This window comes from Megascapheus bottae, chromosome 7, assembly GCF_031878675.1.
Source record: "Megascapheus bottae isolate mThoBot1 chromosome 7, mThoBot2.hap1, whole genome shotgun sequence".
NCBI lineage: Eukaryota > Metazoa > Chordata > Mammalia > Rodentia > Geomyidae > Megascapheus > Megascapheus bottae.
This window is the reverse complement of record NC_143515.1, coordinates 39,091,742-39,109,779: the sequence shown is the minus strand read 5'-3', so window position 1 is coordinate 39,109,779 and position 18,038 is coordinate 39,091,742. Positions and strand designations below refer to the sequence as shown.

General features: G+C 43.0%; 1 protein-coding gene across 2 annotated transcripts in view; it reads right to left on the bottom strand.

Annotated features, from left to right (window-relative positions):
• Spred2 (sprouty related EVH1 domain containing 2) overlaps positions 1 to 18,038 on the bottom strand; it is a 121,962-nt gene that overhangs the window by 8,343 nt on the left and 95,581 nt on the right. For both annotated transcript variants that reach the window (XM_090336788.1, XM_090336789.1), the window contains exons 3-4: positions 13,499 to 13,667; positions 11,437 to 11,501 (exon numbers count right to left, since the gene is read on the bottom strand). In XM_090336788.1, the coding sequence (XP_090192914.1) occupies positions 11,437 to 11,501; positions 13,499 to 13,667 (234 nt within the window). The remainder of the gene's footprint in view (positions 1 to 11,436; positions 11,502 to 13,498; positions 13,668 to 18,038) is intronic.

Genomic DNA, 18,038 nt, shown 5'->3' with positions numbered 1-18,038 from the left:
GCAAGTGACATTTAACACTTCAGCAATCCACGGTGCTACTTCAAACTGGCTGGCAATCACACTTCCTCCGGCTGAGTTTGGCCAGCCCCTACTCTTAAGGCTTTAAACTCAAGAACAAAAGCAGAGATCACTCTGGACATAGGGCCTCAGGCTTCTCAGAGGAGTGGCTTTAGCAACAAGCTCCCCAGACAGAGCAAGGTCACAGTCTGCCTTTTAACGCAAGGCCTGCTCATTAGTGCTTCTGGCTGTGGACAGAAAGACTGGCACAGCTTTCTGAGGACAGTGGCCTCCTAGGAAGTCTTATGTACTGTGTTGCAGTGGGCACTGACCTTGCCACCTGCAACAGTAATCTCCAAAACAAACTTTGCCTCTAAGTTTCACCCTGATGCCCTGTCAATGCCCATTTAGGAAAAGGATGTTCAATTAAGAAGGGTACAGGCTAGAGCTGGACGTAATCCAAGACACTGGACAAGAGAAACACAGTGGAGTACTATTAAAAATAGTAGCTTCTAGGCTCAGGCAGACTAAACTGGAATCATTCTCTTAATTACAAATGTGATCTTGCAAAGTTCATCTTTAACTAGTTTTCCCCTCTGCAAATTGGGCTAAAATCTTCCAAGGTTAATGTAAAAATGAAATGAGAGTTAGGTACCGGTGGCTCATGCCTGTCATCCTAATTACTCAGGAGGCCAAGACTTGAGGACTAAAGTTCGGGGCTAGCTTGGGTAGAAAAGTCTGTGAGACTCTTATTTCCAATTAAGCAGCAAAAACCCAGTAGATTTGTGGCTCAAGTGATAAAGTACCAGCCTTGATTTTTTTTTTTTAAAGGAGGGAGGATGGGACTGGATGAAGACACACAGCACACACACACCGCAAGCTTTTTTACTCACAGCTGGTGCCATACTTCCATTGCTGGCTAATTTGCTAATTGGAGACCAGGGTGGCTTTGAACATGATCCTCAGATTTCAGCCTCCTGAGTAGCTAAGATTATAGATGTGAGCCACTGGTGGTCAGGTTTTGTGAGTGGCTCTACCACCCTTTAACTGAGCTGAAACAAGACTTTGAGCGGGAAGGACACTGAAAGACTAGAGAGTAAGAAGAGAAGGGCAGCTAAAACCTGGCTGTTCTTTCAAGTTTCCTAGGAAATGTCTAAAGAAGCACATACCTGCTAGGTGGCCTGGGCCTGGGGATGGGCTTCTTTATTAACAAGGTCAACTTGGACCAAGAAAAGCTCAAGGCTGTAGGTGAAAAAAAAAACTAAGAGGTCAGATGAGCTTATTAAATCATCCACCCTGGGATGGACTCCTGGCTGCTGACGACAGGCTTTTTGGGACATTCAGGATGAGTCAGGACTATTCTTTGCAAAGTGACCTGTGTTTTCGGGACTGTGTGCATCCCTACATTGCCCTTGGTTTTCCTTCTAAGTCTTTGCTTTTCTAAATGGGGCTGGGACAGAATAAGACAGCTGTAGCTGGAAGACAGAGCTGCACCTGGGGCTACCAGGGAGGATGCCTCCAAGAAACAGAGACAAGGGAAGGCTGGCAACTGACAATGTCTTCCTCTTCCTTTGGGAAGTGGAACAAATCCCTCCCCTAGAGAGGCAGGCAAACAAGTGTGGCCCTCTCATATCCCTGTGTACCCCAACGTACAAGTAACCACGTGGCTTACATATGCACATATGTAGTGTGTGTGTGTGTGTGTGTGTGTGTGTGTGTGTATATATATATATATATATATATATATATACACACACACACACACACAAATGTATTTGTTGTGGTAAGGATTGAACCCAGGGCCTGTCATCCTAGGCAAGTGCTCTATCACTGAGCTACATCCTGGCCCATTTTTATTTGATTTTATTGGAGACAGTATCTCTGTGTAACCTGTCTGGAGTCCATGATCCTTCTTGTCTCTGGCTTCCCGAATGTCGAGACTAAAGGAGTGAACTACCAAGCTTGGCTCTGAATAGCCATTTTAGAAGGTCAATAAACCTACATGTTCAAATCAAGCATAGAAAATAGAAGTTAAAGAAACTGAGTAAGGATGCAGTTCAAATGGTGCAGGAATCGTGCACAATTAAGTTAACTGTGCAGCGGGGATTGGAAAGCCACCCTCAAGTCCCTTCTACGAAAATGAGGGGGACTGTGACTGATGGTGTAACATCTGTGATCTCAGACAAGACAGGCAACCCTTCTTCATCCCTGTAGACCAAATCTGGCTCTTCTGTGGTTCAGGAGCCATAGGAGTAATATATAGTTTCAGTAGAAAAGTAAGTAAATTAGAAGTTATAACCACATTTGTATTATTTTTGCTGCCATCTACCATCAAAATAAGAGAGCTGAACAGCTGACATAACCAAAGCAATATTTCATCATTGCAAGGGATTCTCATTTTATTGAAATCTATCTATACATGTCACCTCTCCACCACCCTCTCCCCCCACCCCCCATCTCATATTGGGAATGTGCAAGTGGCCTGAACAGGCTCTGGCCAATTCTCTCTCTGCTGGCACTGGGAGTTGCCAGTTAGTTTCTGAACAGGTATTTGGGAACAGGTAGCTATAGCTCAGCCGTCCTGAGGGCCTACTTTACACTGGTTCTAGGTGTCCTCTTTTGAGGAGGCAGGCAGAGCAGGACACGGGCTGACTCAGCCTTACGCCACCCGGCCATCAGCAGTGGCTGACCGGCTGCTGGGGAGAGAGGACTTTGTCCTGCCTCTGGGCCACACTGTTCCCATTAGGATCTAGAGGATTTTTCTATTGTGAAAAATCATCGAACCAAAACCAACTTTTAAGAAAAGATTGGGGTGTAGCTCAGTGGTAAAGCACTTGTTAGCACAGGTATGGCTCTCAGCTTATATTTCAAATTTAGAAGATAGATGACACTAATATATGGAAGAAAAGGATCCACATTTGAGCTTTACCAGAAGGGCTGAGGGTTGGGAGCTGGAAGGCTGGATTTCAGGCACCCCTGACTATGGGCCGTGCATGAATTAGCAAAATGGACATAAGTATCTTAGTCTCCATAGCTGAAAAAAGATGCACTGATATATATGCAAATACAGACAGGTGGAGGGCCAGTAAAATGCCTTGGCTTCCTGAAACTGAGAGCATTTTACAGCTTTTTGTTTGGCTTCTTAGACATTTAATTGCTTTAATTTAGCCACTGGAGGTATTACATGTAAAATTAAAAGATCCTCTTCTTACAGTGTAATGTAAGCTTGATAATTACTGTCATTCAGAAGATAAAGGAGCTCTCATTCATCTTCTAGGAGCTTCCTTAGCAGCCTGCCAGTGTGGTCTCAGCAACAGCAGCAGGTGGTGGTGGTGTGTCGGATGCCCCCAGGTATAAGCAAAGCTCCATTGCTGAACTGTCTCTGCCTAGCCTTCTACCCTTCTAAACATTTAGACAGGGTCCTGATTTGTAGTCTGAGCTAGCCTTAAACTCACAATCCTCCTGTCTCCAGACTGCAGGGACGACGAGTACGTATACTATGCCTTGTTCACTGTCGCTTTTCTTAACAAAACTATCATAAATCAGTTTAACTAATCTATGTAAGTAACTTATACTTTCACAGTATTTTCTCTATTTTATTTCCTGTTCTCTTTCCCCACTCTTGCCCTAATTCCTTAACTGCAAAGGTAAAGACAGAGCTGGACATGGTGACACATACCTGTAACACTGACACCAGGGAGCTGGTGGCAGGAGGATAGGATAGGATAGGTGGTGTGGTGAGAAGGATGATGGTGGTATGGATTAAACCAAAATATCAATAGGAAACAAAGCAGGCACCATTGCTGCCATCAGAAGAATCTGGAACACTAAATATGTCAAGCTGCTGACATCCAAGGACTTCATTTCAAACAAAGCCAAACTGGGTGGAAAAGTCCAGAAGATTCTTATGTCTAATTAGCTAACAAAAAGTCAGAAGGGGAGCTGGGGGCTCCAGTGGTAGAGTGCTAGCCTTGAGTGAAAAAAGCAGAACACACAAAGAAAAACTACAAAGGGAAGTCACTCCTTGCACAATAAGGACATTTGCTTTCGACGTTAAAGCTTCTTGGGGATGGAGTAGATAGAAAACCATACCTTAAGAGGAGGGAAGTGTGTGTGGCATTCTATGCCCCTGTAAATGACACCTTGATTGCCAAAGAGCAAGATGGCCACTATACCCACAGAATCAAGGATGAAAACAACCCAAACTTGCCAACACTCAGAAGCCCATGGAGGACACAACTGCTTTTCAGTGCTTTGGTTTTAACCATATGCTTCAGAGAACACCTGGGGTAGTTGGGAGGGGTCCAAGATGTCACCAGGGACAATTGCAATGAACAGGCAGAAAGTCACAAACTGCTTATAATAAACAGGATGTCAAGGGTTCAAGTACAGGGCATGAGGAAGAACCAAGTTTTCCAGTCTAGGCCAAACAGCCAGAAGTTGCAGCAGCAGCAAAAAGACAGGGCAGCTTTCCTGTGTCTACTGGGAAAAAAAAAAGATGAGGAAACACCCAAGCACAGTCCCAATACAGCCCTTTCCAACGGGGATCTGCACACAAAATGAAGTGACTGTCTTCAATCCGTTCTTAGCTGGGTGCTGGTGGTTCTAGCTACTTAGGGGAAGAGACCTGAGGACCATTGGTGCAACCCCAGCCATGACTGTGAGAGTCTTATCTCCAATTAACCAGCTGTGGCTCAGTAGCAGAGTGAGCAGCAAAGGCCTGAGTTAAAGCCCTAGTGCGAGTTAAAAAAAAAAAAAAAAAGAGGCTGGGAGCTGGTGGCTTATGTCTGTAATCAGAATCTAAGGACTGTGGTTTCAAAGCTGGCTCAGGCAGGAAAGTCCGTGAGACTTTTCTCTCCAGTTAACCACTACAAAACTGGAGGTGGTATGGTGGCTCAGAGTGGTAGAGCACTAGCCTTAAGCAAAAGAGGACAATGCCCAGGCCCTGAGTTCAAGACCCACAACTGACCAAAAAAGAAAAAGCAAAAGAAAAAAGTGGGGGTTGGGAGGGAGTAAGTGGCTTCCCTCAATTCTGCAAGGGACAGCACACAGCAGATACGCTGAGTGCACAAGAGAGAAGCATCCTCATTGTATACATTTGGGGGCCTGCTTGGGAAAGGCTATCCCAAAACAGAAGTTAAACCCTCAGTACTCTACTGCTGGAAATCTTGAAGCAGTCAAAACCTTACCTCCTTCTATAGTGGAGGCCTTATGTGGTCAAGCTTTAAGCTGATGTTTTGGGGACCTTGAAAGCACATATTTCCCGCAGCAAGGCCCTAAGCCCACCATAGGAAGGGGCTACATATGCATGGTCTTGTGTTTCTCTCTTCTCTCTCCCATTTCCAATTTGGGCTCAAGAGAACTCTGTTGTTAATCTAGGAACAGAAAATGGCAGTGGTGAGCTGGAAGGCTGGTAGGTGGTGCTGGTTGCTTTTCCACCATGAACCAGCTGTGACACCTCAGGCAAGTCATAGACATGGCTGTTTCTGCAAGTGTCTGTTTACTGGGGCATATACTATTCCACTTGCCAGCAGGAAGGATGTGAAAGCAGATGACCTCACAATCCTTTCTAACTTCCTTCCTTTCTTTCCTCCCTCTCCCTCCCCCCCTCTTTCTGTCAGACGTGGGGCTTGAACTCTGGGCCTGGGCATTTTCCCTGAGCTCTTCAGCACAAGGCTACCACCCTACCCTTTGAGCCACTGCGCCACTTCTGGCTGGTGATTAATTAGAATAAGAATCTCAAGGAACTTTTGGCCAGGACTGGCTTCAAACTGAAATCCTCAGATCTCAGCCTCCTGAGCAGCTAGGATTACAGGTGTGAACCATCACGCCCGGCACATTTATAATTCTAAAGCTGTGTTATGTTTACATTTGTCCTTGCATCCTGGCAAGCCAATATTCTTAGCTAGCTCCTCTTGCCAGAGAACCCTCTGTATCCATGGATTCAACCAACCGCAGGTGAAAAATATTTAGGAAAAGAAACTGTGTCTGTACTGAATATGTGCAGACTATGTTCTTGTTATTATTTCCTAAACAATACAGCTGAACACATGCTTTGTGTTAGGAATCATAACACATCTAGATTAGAATGTGGAGACGATCATCCGGGAACTGTTGTTGGCTTTCTGAAGGCTAGCACTCTACCACTTGAGCCACAGCACCACTTCTTGCTTTTTCTGCGAATGTGGTACTGAAAACTGGAACCCAGGGTTTTGTGCATGCTAGGCAGGCACTCTACCACCAGGCCTTAGCCTCTGTCATCTCTTTAAAGTCAGACCGGGGCGTGTGTGTATATGTGAGCTGTACGTTAGGATGCTGTAACTTATATTCCTCTAAATTCCTTCTTTCCTTTCATGCTGTTTTGGAGAAAACCTCTTTTCCTTATAATGTCATTTCTTAAAAAAAAGTTTAAACAAAATTCTTATAGCAAAGCATTTAATAAATCAAAGAGCCACCATCCTTGTATCTTTCCATCCTATCTTAGCTTCTCGTTCCCCATAGAAACTTGCTTTCACTTCTTGTGGCTCTTGCTTCTGGTATTTGTCTCCATTTTTAAAATGCCAGGGTTGTACTATTTCCTGCTTTTCAGATTTAGATATTATTTAAGGACTTCTTATTATGGAAGATGAAGACTTGACTATGCATCCTCAAGCATCTTCCTATAAAGGAAATAGCTTCCTAATCCTCCAGCTTGACAGCGAGGGTCCAGCCACTCAGTGGAAGGACAGCTGGGGCCATGGCAACATTTGAGTGCAGATTCTGGATTAGCCCACTCCAGAAGGATGCACAGATGTAGCTATATCCTCTCATTTAGAACTTATCCTCGAATAGTCTAGCAACTTTTTCAAACGATTCTTAAGGTCCTACAGGAAAACAAACCACCAAGTTTTAATAGGATCCAAGTTTCCCAATAGGAATTTAGAAAAATTCTAAGATGGCCACCAAACCTAGAATATCTATAGTTTTGACAGCCCACTTTCTCTCCTCACCACCCACCTTGTTTCCAACAATTTCTTCTTTGGTGGCTCCAAACACTCTCTTCTAAAGATCTAGCAGGGAGGTGTCCTAAGCTGGGGAAGTCAGCTAGCTAAGTGAATGAATAGAGCTGAAGTGAGGCTTCCCCTCAAGACATGTCAGTCATCCGAGTGAAACAAGGGAGCCTACTGTAAATGAATGAGCTTTCAGCTGTGTTCCTCTCAAGTCCTCCTGCAATAAAGTGGAAGAAATGAAGTGTCTATGGGAGGCACCAAGAAAAAGGAGCCAACTCTTAGCAGATCCCAAGACTCTTATCACAGAATGCTAGCCTTGGTTGTTGTTTTATATTCTTTGCATTATCTAGCTTCCAAGTTTGAAACAAATATCCCAGACGCTGGAATTCCTTCATGCATCCATATTCAATGCTGGAGACAGTCTTGCCACCTCCGTATTTGTGCTCAGCATCACTGGGGTACCCCTGTGGAACTGAGGGGGCAAGGTCTGTGCTGTAAGCAGGAAGTAGGTGGAAGACAAGAAGCAGAGCAACACATGCTTAGGGTGAGCACCCAAGCTGGGGCTCAGATCCTAACTGCAGATGGAGCAGAAATCGCAGCTAAAAATCCAGTAAGAACCGGTTGAGAAGCTCTCAAAATCATTCACTTTTCAACAGTACTTGACAATAACAATCAAGCAAATGAATAAATCAGGGAAGACTGATTGTAACACTATGCCTGGGGTTCAGATTACCCAAGATTTCATCACTGAACACCTAACAGAGTGAAAGTTTACCAGCACAGAAGAGATTTCAATGGCAAATAATCTACTTATAATCTGTGAGATGAACATTCATTCAACATTCAGGCTCTAAAAAAGGAGAGAAACAAAACCAAAATGCTATGGCAGTTTAAAGAAGAAACCATTATGATCAGGTGAAGGTGAAGTATAAGAAAACATAAAATAGAATAAACAGCCCCGAATTTAAGAGAGTCAGAGCAGTGGCTAGCCAGGAATTCTGACAGTGGATCTGGCAGGCAGGCTGTGGACAGGCACAGGCTGGGGTGGTAAGATGGAGGGACGCTGCAAGGAGAAGTAGGGTTGGCAAATGGCAACAGGCAAGTGCACAGGAAGGGTATTTTCCTCCAGGAATGCAATTTTGCTCCTCATCCTGAGACGTGAGGGGACAGCTGGTTTGGAGACTAACCACTGGAGTAGAGGAAATGTGAGCAGAGACAGCTCAGGGCCTGTGAACACCCACCCATCCCATAGAAACCACTTCACGCAGTACATAACTGTGGGAGGAGGTCCCTTCTTCTCTGTTTCTGCAATTAAAAGCAAATATAAGAGGCTGGAAGCTTTATAGACATTCACTCAGTTCTAGTGGTTCAAGGTCTTGGTGCCTGCAGCAGCAAGGCTTGGTGATGACATTACAGTGGTAGAATCGATGTGGGAGAGATCACATAACATAGATGGAGGCTGGGGAGGGACAGGCTCACAAGTCTCTGACAGATTCATCAGAGGTGCCAAGGGAACTATGAGGACCTTGCCCTCAATGACATAAGCATCCAACAGGCCTCACATCTTAAAGTGTCTGCATCTCAGCATCACCACACTGGGGACCATTAACCAGACCCCAAGTACAGCCTTCCCTGATGGAGAATATTGAGAAATGCTTGTGTTCTTGGCACCCACATTTTATCTGCTGTATCCTGTTTCTTCCTAGCATCAAGAAATCACCCAGACATGGAAATCTCTGGCCCTAGCAGCAGAAAACTGAAAAGATGGACCCCTAATTCCTTGAGTGACAACTCTTAAGATTTTCCCATTCACAGGCTGTTCTCCTCTGGATCATCCTAAGTTGTACGACAGTCTTATCACTGTTTATAACCTTCCATTGATAAATCAGTGCCAAGTTCTAAACAGCTGTCTTCCCAATGATTTTTGGAACACAGTATCACTTGGGAAGTTGTAGACTACACAGGAGATAAAGCAGCCCCTGCCCCCACCCCCCTTCTTGGCTCTGTGCTTCAGACTTATTCACTGTGTTTGGGACACACAGTCTAGTTACAGGGTCCTCATGGACAAATGGGGACCTGGTGTATAAAACCCACCCTTCCATTTCTCTATGATCCTAACCCATCTGCAGCCTTGGCCTAAATATGGGCTTTTCTGGAAGCAGGGAGGGACCATTGTTAACAAGCCCTTGATTGTAAACAAATGAAACTGAAGACAGTTGACCACATCCAAGAGGGCCTACTTGGAATGTAATTCATTAAGTCAAGTTCCCTCCCCGGTGAGGGAGGCCCTGCAAACAGCAGGGCCTTGCTAAACTTTCTTCCAGGCATTCAGCATTACCCTGAAACAACATGTGGATCCCCTGTGGATTAAAGGACAAACCCGGAGGGATTCTGGTTTCCATCATCCCTTCCTGCACACCCTCTCCCAATTCTATAAATCACTTCTGGCAGGTAGCTGGGAAGCAGCTGCGAGCGACAGTTTTGCTCTGGAGCACAGGAAGCCACCTTTTAACCCGCCTGCTGTTGTTTGTCTCCCGAAACGTGACAAAAGAACAGATGTAAGCAACATGCCAACTGTTGAGAGGATCTGCTAGGAGTGCAGAAGGAAGCTTGTTCAGAGCCACATCACACTAGTCGCCCCAAGGAAGGGCAACTGAGTTCATTTCCTGAACCCCCCACGCAGGTTCTCTGCCTCAGGCAGGAATGGTCCTGCTCAGGCAACCTACCACTGGACCTGCCCCTGCTCGTGCCTTCGCCCCCGGGGCTCCAGTGATATAGAAGTCCTTACAGAGCATGTTTAAGTGCCCCAGGGTGGATCTAGCTTGAGATCAGATGAGAAGGAAGTGTGCTCAAGGTATATGGCACAGACCATCGAGGCCTTGTCTGACTCCATGCCCTTCCCTCATCTTAAGCCCAGGCTGGGTCCCACAATCTGCCAGGTGCTTAGGTTTCTCCTGATCAAGCTCACCTCTGCAAACCACCCTATGAGTTGGTCACACGGCTCACAACCCTGTGCATTCCCAAAGCAGCAATTTTCCTAACACTAGTTACAAACCATCAGTGCACCAGGAAACAAACTGAACGGGTTACTGGCAACACAAAAATGGGAATAAAGTCTTAGTTGGCGCCCAGTGGCTCACACTTGGAATCCTAGCTACTCAGGAGGCTGAGATTTGAGTACTGTAATTCAAATACAGCCTCGGCAGAAAAATGTCTATGAGACTCTTATTTCCAATTAATCACCAAAAAAGCCAGAAGTGGATGGTATGGTTCAAGTGAAAGGGAACCAGCCTTCAACACAAAAGTTAAGGAAGCCCTAATATTGGCATATACACAAAGAAGTTTTGTTTACTTTTTCAGATGGACAGGCAAAATTAGGTATCTATATTCCTCATGGTCTCATTGTCCCTCTTGTTAACAATACTTTCCACCAGAGTATACCCTAGTTCCAATCAATGAACCTTTATTTACACATCATTATCACGCATTATCACTTAAGTAGTTTACATAAGGCTTTGCTCTTGGCCTTGTATAAGCTATAGGTTTGGATCCATAGATAATGAATGCATCTACCAAGTAGACCATCAGAGACTGGTTTCACTACCCTAAAATTCCACTGCAAATACTTGTTAGGATATGCATGATCAAGAATTAGGGGAAGTTCCTTTCAAATAATCAGCAGCCAAAAAGAAAAATCGTGTGCATGTGTATACATGGGCCTATGTGTGAGTAGACATGGGCAATTACATACTAGAATAGAGGTGTGACTCACGAAGTCACTCTTTGGGTCACAAAAATGCATTGCTTATTGCGGATCCGGGTGCTGAGTCTGAAAATGCAGACTGATAGCAACTTGCTGCTCTCGGCACACAACAGGCAGTATCTGTTAATTAACTTCCAGAAGTTCAGGGCTTAAATGAAGAAGCATGCTGAGAAATCAGTTTGTCCCCAGTGACATCTCATGAACTCAAGCTGGGTCAAAACATCTAAGCTCTTTCGGCTCTGAGCAGTCTTGGGCCTCACCTCCAATCAGCTTCCAGGCCTTTCTTATCAGATTCAGAATTACTCATCAGGAATGGTTCTTCTGGCTCAACTCTTCTCATGCCAGAAGACACTTAACAGGGCAATCAGCTTTTCTTGGTCTTCTAGGAGCCAGGTGTTTTCCAGGACAACAGAATAATCTGGGTAACTGCTGGGTAACCCAAAACAGCTAAGTCTTTGAGCAGACTTTGTGACAATGTTGGACAGATTTGGCAGAGTGGATGCTGTTAGTACTGTGTGTGGATGGTACTCCTGCAGTGAGCAACAGCTGGAAACGGGGACAAGACGGAGATCTCTCTGATAGCGCCACAGCAAATGCCACATGGCAAAGGGTCTTTGATGCTGTGAAAGAGCCTTTCTCTGACTACTCATCACCTAACACAGAAAACAAAGGTGAAAGAAAACTTACTGTAAAGACGTCATCATCACCAAGCTCAGCTTCGTTATGAATAGTGGAAGAGGATGTTGTTGAACCTAAAAAGACAAATATGTAAAACAACAAAAAAGTCAAAGTTCTCCCCACCCGCAAAGTGTTGAAGTCAAATCAATCACTTAAAAACATATTTTTGGTTTTGCTTTTCCTGTACTGTTGGGGCCTTGTACATGCTAGGAAAATGCTGTCTGAATCTCTAGCTAATATACATATTTTAATAAAACCACGGTCCATTCTTTTTGCACATGAATTAAATACTTTTCATTTCTTTTTTTTTTTCTGAGGTTTTTTGGGATGCTCCCTCAACTAACTTTGCCTACTGTTGCAGTTCCCAGTTAATCCCTCACACCTCTGTCTTGGCCACCAGAAAACAAGCATTATGGAAGCCAAGGTACAGTCCTTTGTAGTGATTTCCAGGGTCCAGCACCTGCCTGGGAACTCCTCAAATTAGACTCCCAGTCTCATTGTGGAAACTGGGCTTAGCTTCGCTTGCCTTTTCATCTAAAGATGAAATTTTGTCTGATTCACCTGTGCAGCCTCTAGTTTTGAGTTCAGATAATACATTCTAAACTCCAAATTAGCTAGGCTATAGTGGCTTATGTTCAATGGTTAATATATAAGGATCCTGGCTTGAAGCCAGCTTGAGCAGGAAATCCGTGAGACTGTTATCTCCAATTTACCAGCAAAAAGAGGGAAGTGGAAATATGGCTCAAATGATAGAGTGTTAGCCTTGAGGGAAAAAGCTCAGGGAGAGCACCTTGGCTGTGAGTTCAAGCCCTAGTACTGGCACAAACAGAACAAAACAGAATATCCAGATTGCAGGAACTGTGTTCTAAGCCATGTCAGGGAGGCTTTCTCTTGTACTATCAGCAGCCCAGTGAGTTATATTTGCTTTTTCAGGTCAAAATTAAGGCTCCTGTATGAAAACCTGGCTTAATCCACCATGGAATGAACCAGGTCAGTAAAGTTCAACTTGCTTTCTTCTCCTTTTTCTTTTTTCTTTTTTTTTTGCCAGGCCTGGGCACTGTCCTTGGGCTTTCTCAAGGCTAGCACTCTACTACTTGAGCCACAGCACCACTTTCTGCTTTTTTCTGTGTATGTGGTACCAAGGACTCGAACCCAGGGCTTCATGCATGCTAGGCAAGCACTCTACCACTAGGCTACATTCCTGGCCCTTCAATTTCACTGTCTAAAAGCAATAGCTAAAAAACACAAAACAAAACAAAAAAGCCAACCCCAAAAAACCCCAACATCAAAGTCTGTATATGCAATGGGCATACCAAGATTTTTCTGTCTCTTCCTTTTCAGGGTGTATAAAATGTACACTTTGTAAAGTTCAAGAGACTATAATCTCCAGTAAGACTACCAAAAACAATAGAGGTGGAGTTGTGTGGCTCAAATGATAAGAGTGCTAGCTCAGGGATAGTGCCCGGGTCCTGTGTTCAAACTGGTAATGGCACACAAACACACAAATAAAGAAAAAGATTTTTCTCTACCATGGATCCCAGCCTCCTGAGTTGCACTGGTGGCCAGTAATCACTGCTTTTAATTTTTTCCTTTTGGTACATTACGGTTTATTGTTAAATAGGTTCATGTCCTAGCTACAACTTTTTGAACTATTACTAACTGTATTGTTAAACGGTTTTTAAGATTTGCCTTCCTTTCCCCAAATCACAAAGAGTAACTTGAAAAGTCTTATATTATATATATATTCTTCTGTGACTCATTTCTCCAAATGTCGGATTTGGCATGATATGTAAGTTAGAAATTTCTTTCTTCACACAGCTCTGGATATGGCTCCTCTGGTTCTCTGACTGAGAACTAATGGTTGAAGGCTCTTCCAGGTCAGGATCAGATGTAGCAATGACGATTATGAAACAGATCATTTTCTCCTGTATTGTCACTTTAACTACTCTAGAAAGTTTTGACATCTACTGACCTGGCCCCAAACCCTCCCACAAGCAAACCACAATACAAGATGGCAAGAACCTGGAGCATTTCCAGTGACCCACTAAGGGTACAGTGACAAATCCAGTACCTTCTATAAGGTCTTCGATTGCTTTCCTCACTCCCCTGTCAAAGGCTCTTGCATCAGCAGGGCTTTGGAAAGTGAGTCCAAACTTCCTATTATCGACCTTCCAATGATGAAACGTTGGATTGGCTTTGGTATAGACCAAGTCCTTTCTTACATAGCATTCCAATACCACCTGAAAGATTGAAACACACAGGCTGGTTACTTGTACAATATCCATGAGAGTTGTTTGCTTATAGAAGTCTAACAGAACCATCCTTAGGGGCAGCTAACAAAAACCATCCACTTTTCCTCTTCACCTCTGAACCCCACCACCTAGGAAGGAACCATTTCTTCCTACTGACCATTTAGTCTTTGCTGACCCTGCCCTGAGATCTAGTAAGGGCTAGATCTTGCTCTATGTTGGGCCCTTTGTACCGATGGCTTTTCCATTTTCCTTCCTGCCCTGAAAAATGTCTCCTTGTGACCCAAATTCAGTAAGTTGAAAATCAATCTCTTAGATTTTGGCAACTCATTTTGTCTCCTAATTTCCCCATATCTGGAAATGACAACCCTCCACAGCTTACTCTCCCTGGTTCAGAAATCTCTGCAGTCACCTCTGCCTCCTCTATCCCCTTGCATGATTTGTCACCAGTCCATTTTATCTGTCCCCAAACATCTTTTATTTCAACCCCATTTCAAGTTGCTACCTACCATCCAGCCATCCAGATCTGAACCTCTATGAACTTTACATTTGGAATACTGGGCCAGTCTTCATGCTTCGAACAACCTAGTCTCAGAACTGGCCACTGCTGATGATAGAGCTTCATTAATTCTTTTTTTTTTTTTTTTCAGTGTGTTTGTGTGGGGGGGGTTATAAGGCTTGATCTCTGGGCCTGGGCGCTGTCCCTGAGCTCTTCTGCTCAAGGCTACCGCCCTACCCCTGGAGCCACAGCGCCACTTTCTGGTTTTCTAGCGGTTAATTGGAGATAAGAGTCTCACATTCTTTAGTGCCTGGGCTGGCTTTGAACCGAGATACTCAGATCTCAGCCTCCTGAGTAGCTAGGATTACAGGTGTGAGCCACCCCGCCCGCCGACTTGATTAACCTTTTTATCTGCAGATCCAGACCCCTGATCTCTGTCAACACTAAATGGAAATAATACCAATGTTATCAATGAGAACAAGAGCATCCTCTAAAAATACTGAATAAACAAGAAACTTAATAGGACCACATTTCTTTACAGGTAGATTTCTACCATTGTTTGTCATCTTGTATTTATTCCATCCTCCTATTCCCTGAGCAATTTAGTACTTGGTTTCATATTATTCTAGCAGCTTCATGTTCATTGTGTCTCCCTAACTTAGTACAAAAATATGGCAGAATAACTCCTTGTGTCTGATAGTGCTATCGTGGATAAAGACACCAGAGTTCATTTCATATTACAGAGTAAAAGATGCCTTGGAATCTGTAAATATAAACTTCATTCTTATTCATAACTCCCCCCTACTATAGTATCCCAATGGTCTCATTATAAACACCATAATGATTTTGAGTTTTAATAGCCTTGATCTTGTTTTGGCAAACGTTCATAATTAACACCATGTGATCTTGTTAATTCAGACAAAACGAAGGGCAAAGGTGAAGGCTTGCCTACATTAGTGTAAATTTAAATAAGAACATCTTTAAATGAGTGCAAATTTCAAGAACATATCAAAGCAAATGGGAATTAAATTCTGCCTAGTAAATGTTCCCAAACATAATAAATAAGATTAATATTCAAGTTGGTATGTTAATTAGCAGTCCCAAACCATTAACTTTGTGACATTGTATTGAAAGAAGACAGCCATTCCCTTGAACAATTCTATTTATGACTATATCTCTTACTATGGCCATTTTCCCCTAAGAATAGTGCAATGATTAAATGTCAGCCCAGCCCCATTCCAAATCAGAGGAATCCAAATAACCAGGGCTTTACCTAACAAATGTTATCTATTTTAGAATTTAGTAGTCTCAATTCAATCTGTAACTCAGATCTCCCATATGTCTTGGGTAAATAAGTAAGTCTTTTGTGAATACTGTCTTAATTTTAAAATCCTTCTAAAGATATATTTTCTTAGGAAAATTTAAGTAAAGTAAGTTTATATTTAAATGAAAGGAGGTAAGGAAAGCATATATAATCACTTAATGTCCCATTAGGCAAATTAACATCATCATGTTTCTAAGTTTATCAGCAAAAATGAAACAATTCTAATGCTTTAATCTTTGTAACAGATATTAAGTGAAGTTCTGGTATACAGAAGATCAGGTATTAATATAAAACTGGGGAAAGGCTTTTTAAAATTGTCTTTTAAATAATGTGCATGGGGAGAAAAAAAACGTGTTTTTGAAAGTTCTTTTATATCTTTTACTTATATATTTTTATTTTATATAACTAGTTGTACAAAGAGATTATAATTCTATTCTTTTGTTGTGTGTTGGGGGACTTGAACTCAGGGCCTCATACTCTTAAGGCTGGTGGCTCTACCACTTGAGCCACAGTTCCACTTTCAGGTTTTTGGTGGTTAAGAAGAAATATGAGTCACTCACTTTCCTGCCAGAGATGGCTTCAGTTCTATGATCTTCAGACCTTAGCCTCCCGAGTAATTGGGACTACCCATATCATGTAAGAGACACATGGCTTGATTCTGTCCTTGTTGAAGGCTTAGTTTAAGTGGATGGATATAGAACAAATCATGCTAAGTGAACTAAGCCAAGTCTGCATGTTTTCTCTCGTGTGTGGAAGCTAGATCTAAAATACAACTGAACATGACAACCTATATAGGACTTTAGGCATTCACACACAAATAGACTAAAGAAGGGTACCAGTAAGGGAGAAACCCAAAGGTGTAACTCCTCTGAATATTTAAAATACTACTTACTGAAACATAGGTTTTTGTTATTATTATTTTGGTATTGGTGTTTGGTTTTTGGGCTTTTTAAAGGGGGGCAGGAAGAGAACACAGAAAGGGCGGGAAGAAGGGTGAAGAAATGCAATCATGCTACTCAGGATATACCAAGTGGAAAATAACCTACAGAACTTGCAAGCAGGGACAGGAGGGGAAGAACTGGGGAAAAGCAAAAGGGGTAACACTGGCCAATGAAAGGGACGACGCATTCATTACCTGACTTATGAAATGATACCACCCTCCCCCCTCATATAACACCTTAATAATAACACTAAAATTAATTTAAAAATATGACACAAGAAATCTGGGCTATGAAGAGACTTAAATATTTCAGATAAATGTGGGAGGGTTCCACTGGTCTCTCCTGCCTTACCCCTACTATATGGCTAAGCTTCCCAATGTCACCCACTCAGCCTGATGCGAGGCACACCACCCCACTTCCCTTGCTGGACCTTCTTTAGGAGTTTTATGCTTAAAATTATAGCCATGCCCACAAATTTGCTTTTCTTAAAAAACATGTCTTAGGTGGCAAATAAAGGTCTGCATAGCTCAGTGATAAGAAATGTGCTTGATTTCCCAGCATCAAAATCCAAAAGCCAAATGAGCGATGTGTAGGAGCTATAGGAGGTGCTTGAGGCACTGCTCAGGTGTAGAGGTCTAGGATCTATTCAAGCATCCTCCCCCTAGGGCACATGTACCTCAGTTGTAATTGGTCACCTTTACAAGCAGCACGGAATCTCCATTTGTAGACATCAACACATCCTACATTTTGGTCTGTAAAGCCTTTGGAAGCCTTACCCATCCTTGTATCATTTTCCAAGATGGAAAATCTCTCTTCATTACCATAATAAGGCATTTTTGACCTTTTTTTTTTTCTCAACTGTGGGGGTGTTTCTAGTATGGAAAAAGACTGGTGGGTGTAAACTGTGCAGTAGCATGACTCAGGGCAGCGTGGGGACCCACACTGTGTCAAAGCCTTTGGATTCATTCCCTTAGCCTGGTCCAGGTAAGAAATGCTGGCTCTTAATGAAGTAGCAAATGTTCTTTAATTGTAATATGGCCTTTAAGTACAAACGTGGGTTCTTGCATTTGACCTGCTATCCTATGTTTCTTTAGTCAAAGTACAGGGAGAAGGCCTGCCTTCCACTTCCACTGCCTTTGGAAGTGAGATGACTGTCTCAAGTAAAAATGCTTGTGTGATTGTTTCAGCTGGGAGCTGAGCTAACTGTGTGTTTCTTGGAATACCATTTTATTGAAACAACAATCACAGACAAGCTATGGTTAATCAGCCTTGAGTACTTGGCAGATATTTTCATGAAAATGAACAAAGTAAGCTTGTCATTTCAAGGAAAACAAGTGGAGATTTTTGTTGCCAATAATAAAATTTGAACTTTCAAGTGAAAACTCAAAAATTTTGGACAGCTTAGCAGCACTAAAATGTTTTTCTAATAAAATAATTGGTGATATTAAGCAATATCTCTCTTTCTCCACCCCCTCCTCCCGCCCCGACATGGTAAAGCACACCTGCAAACCCAGCTACTGGGAAGTTGGGGAAGACTGCAAGTTTGGGGACAGCCTGACTCTAAATAAAAATTTTAAGAAAGGGCTGAGGACATTGTT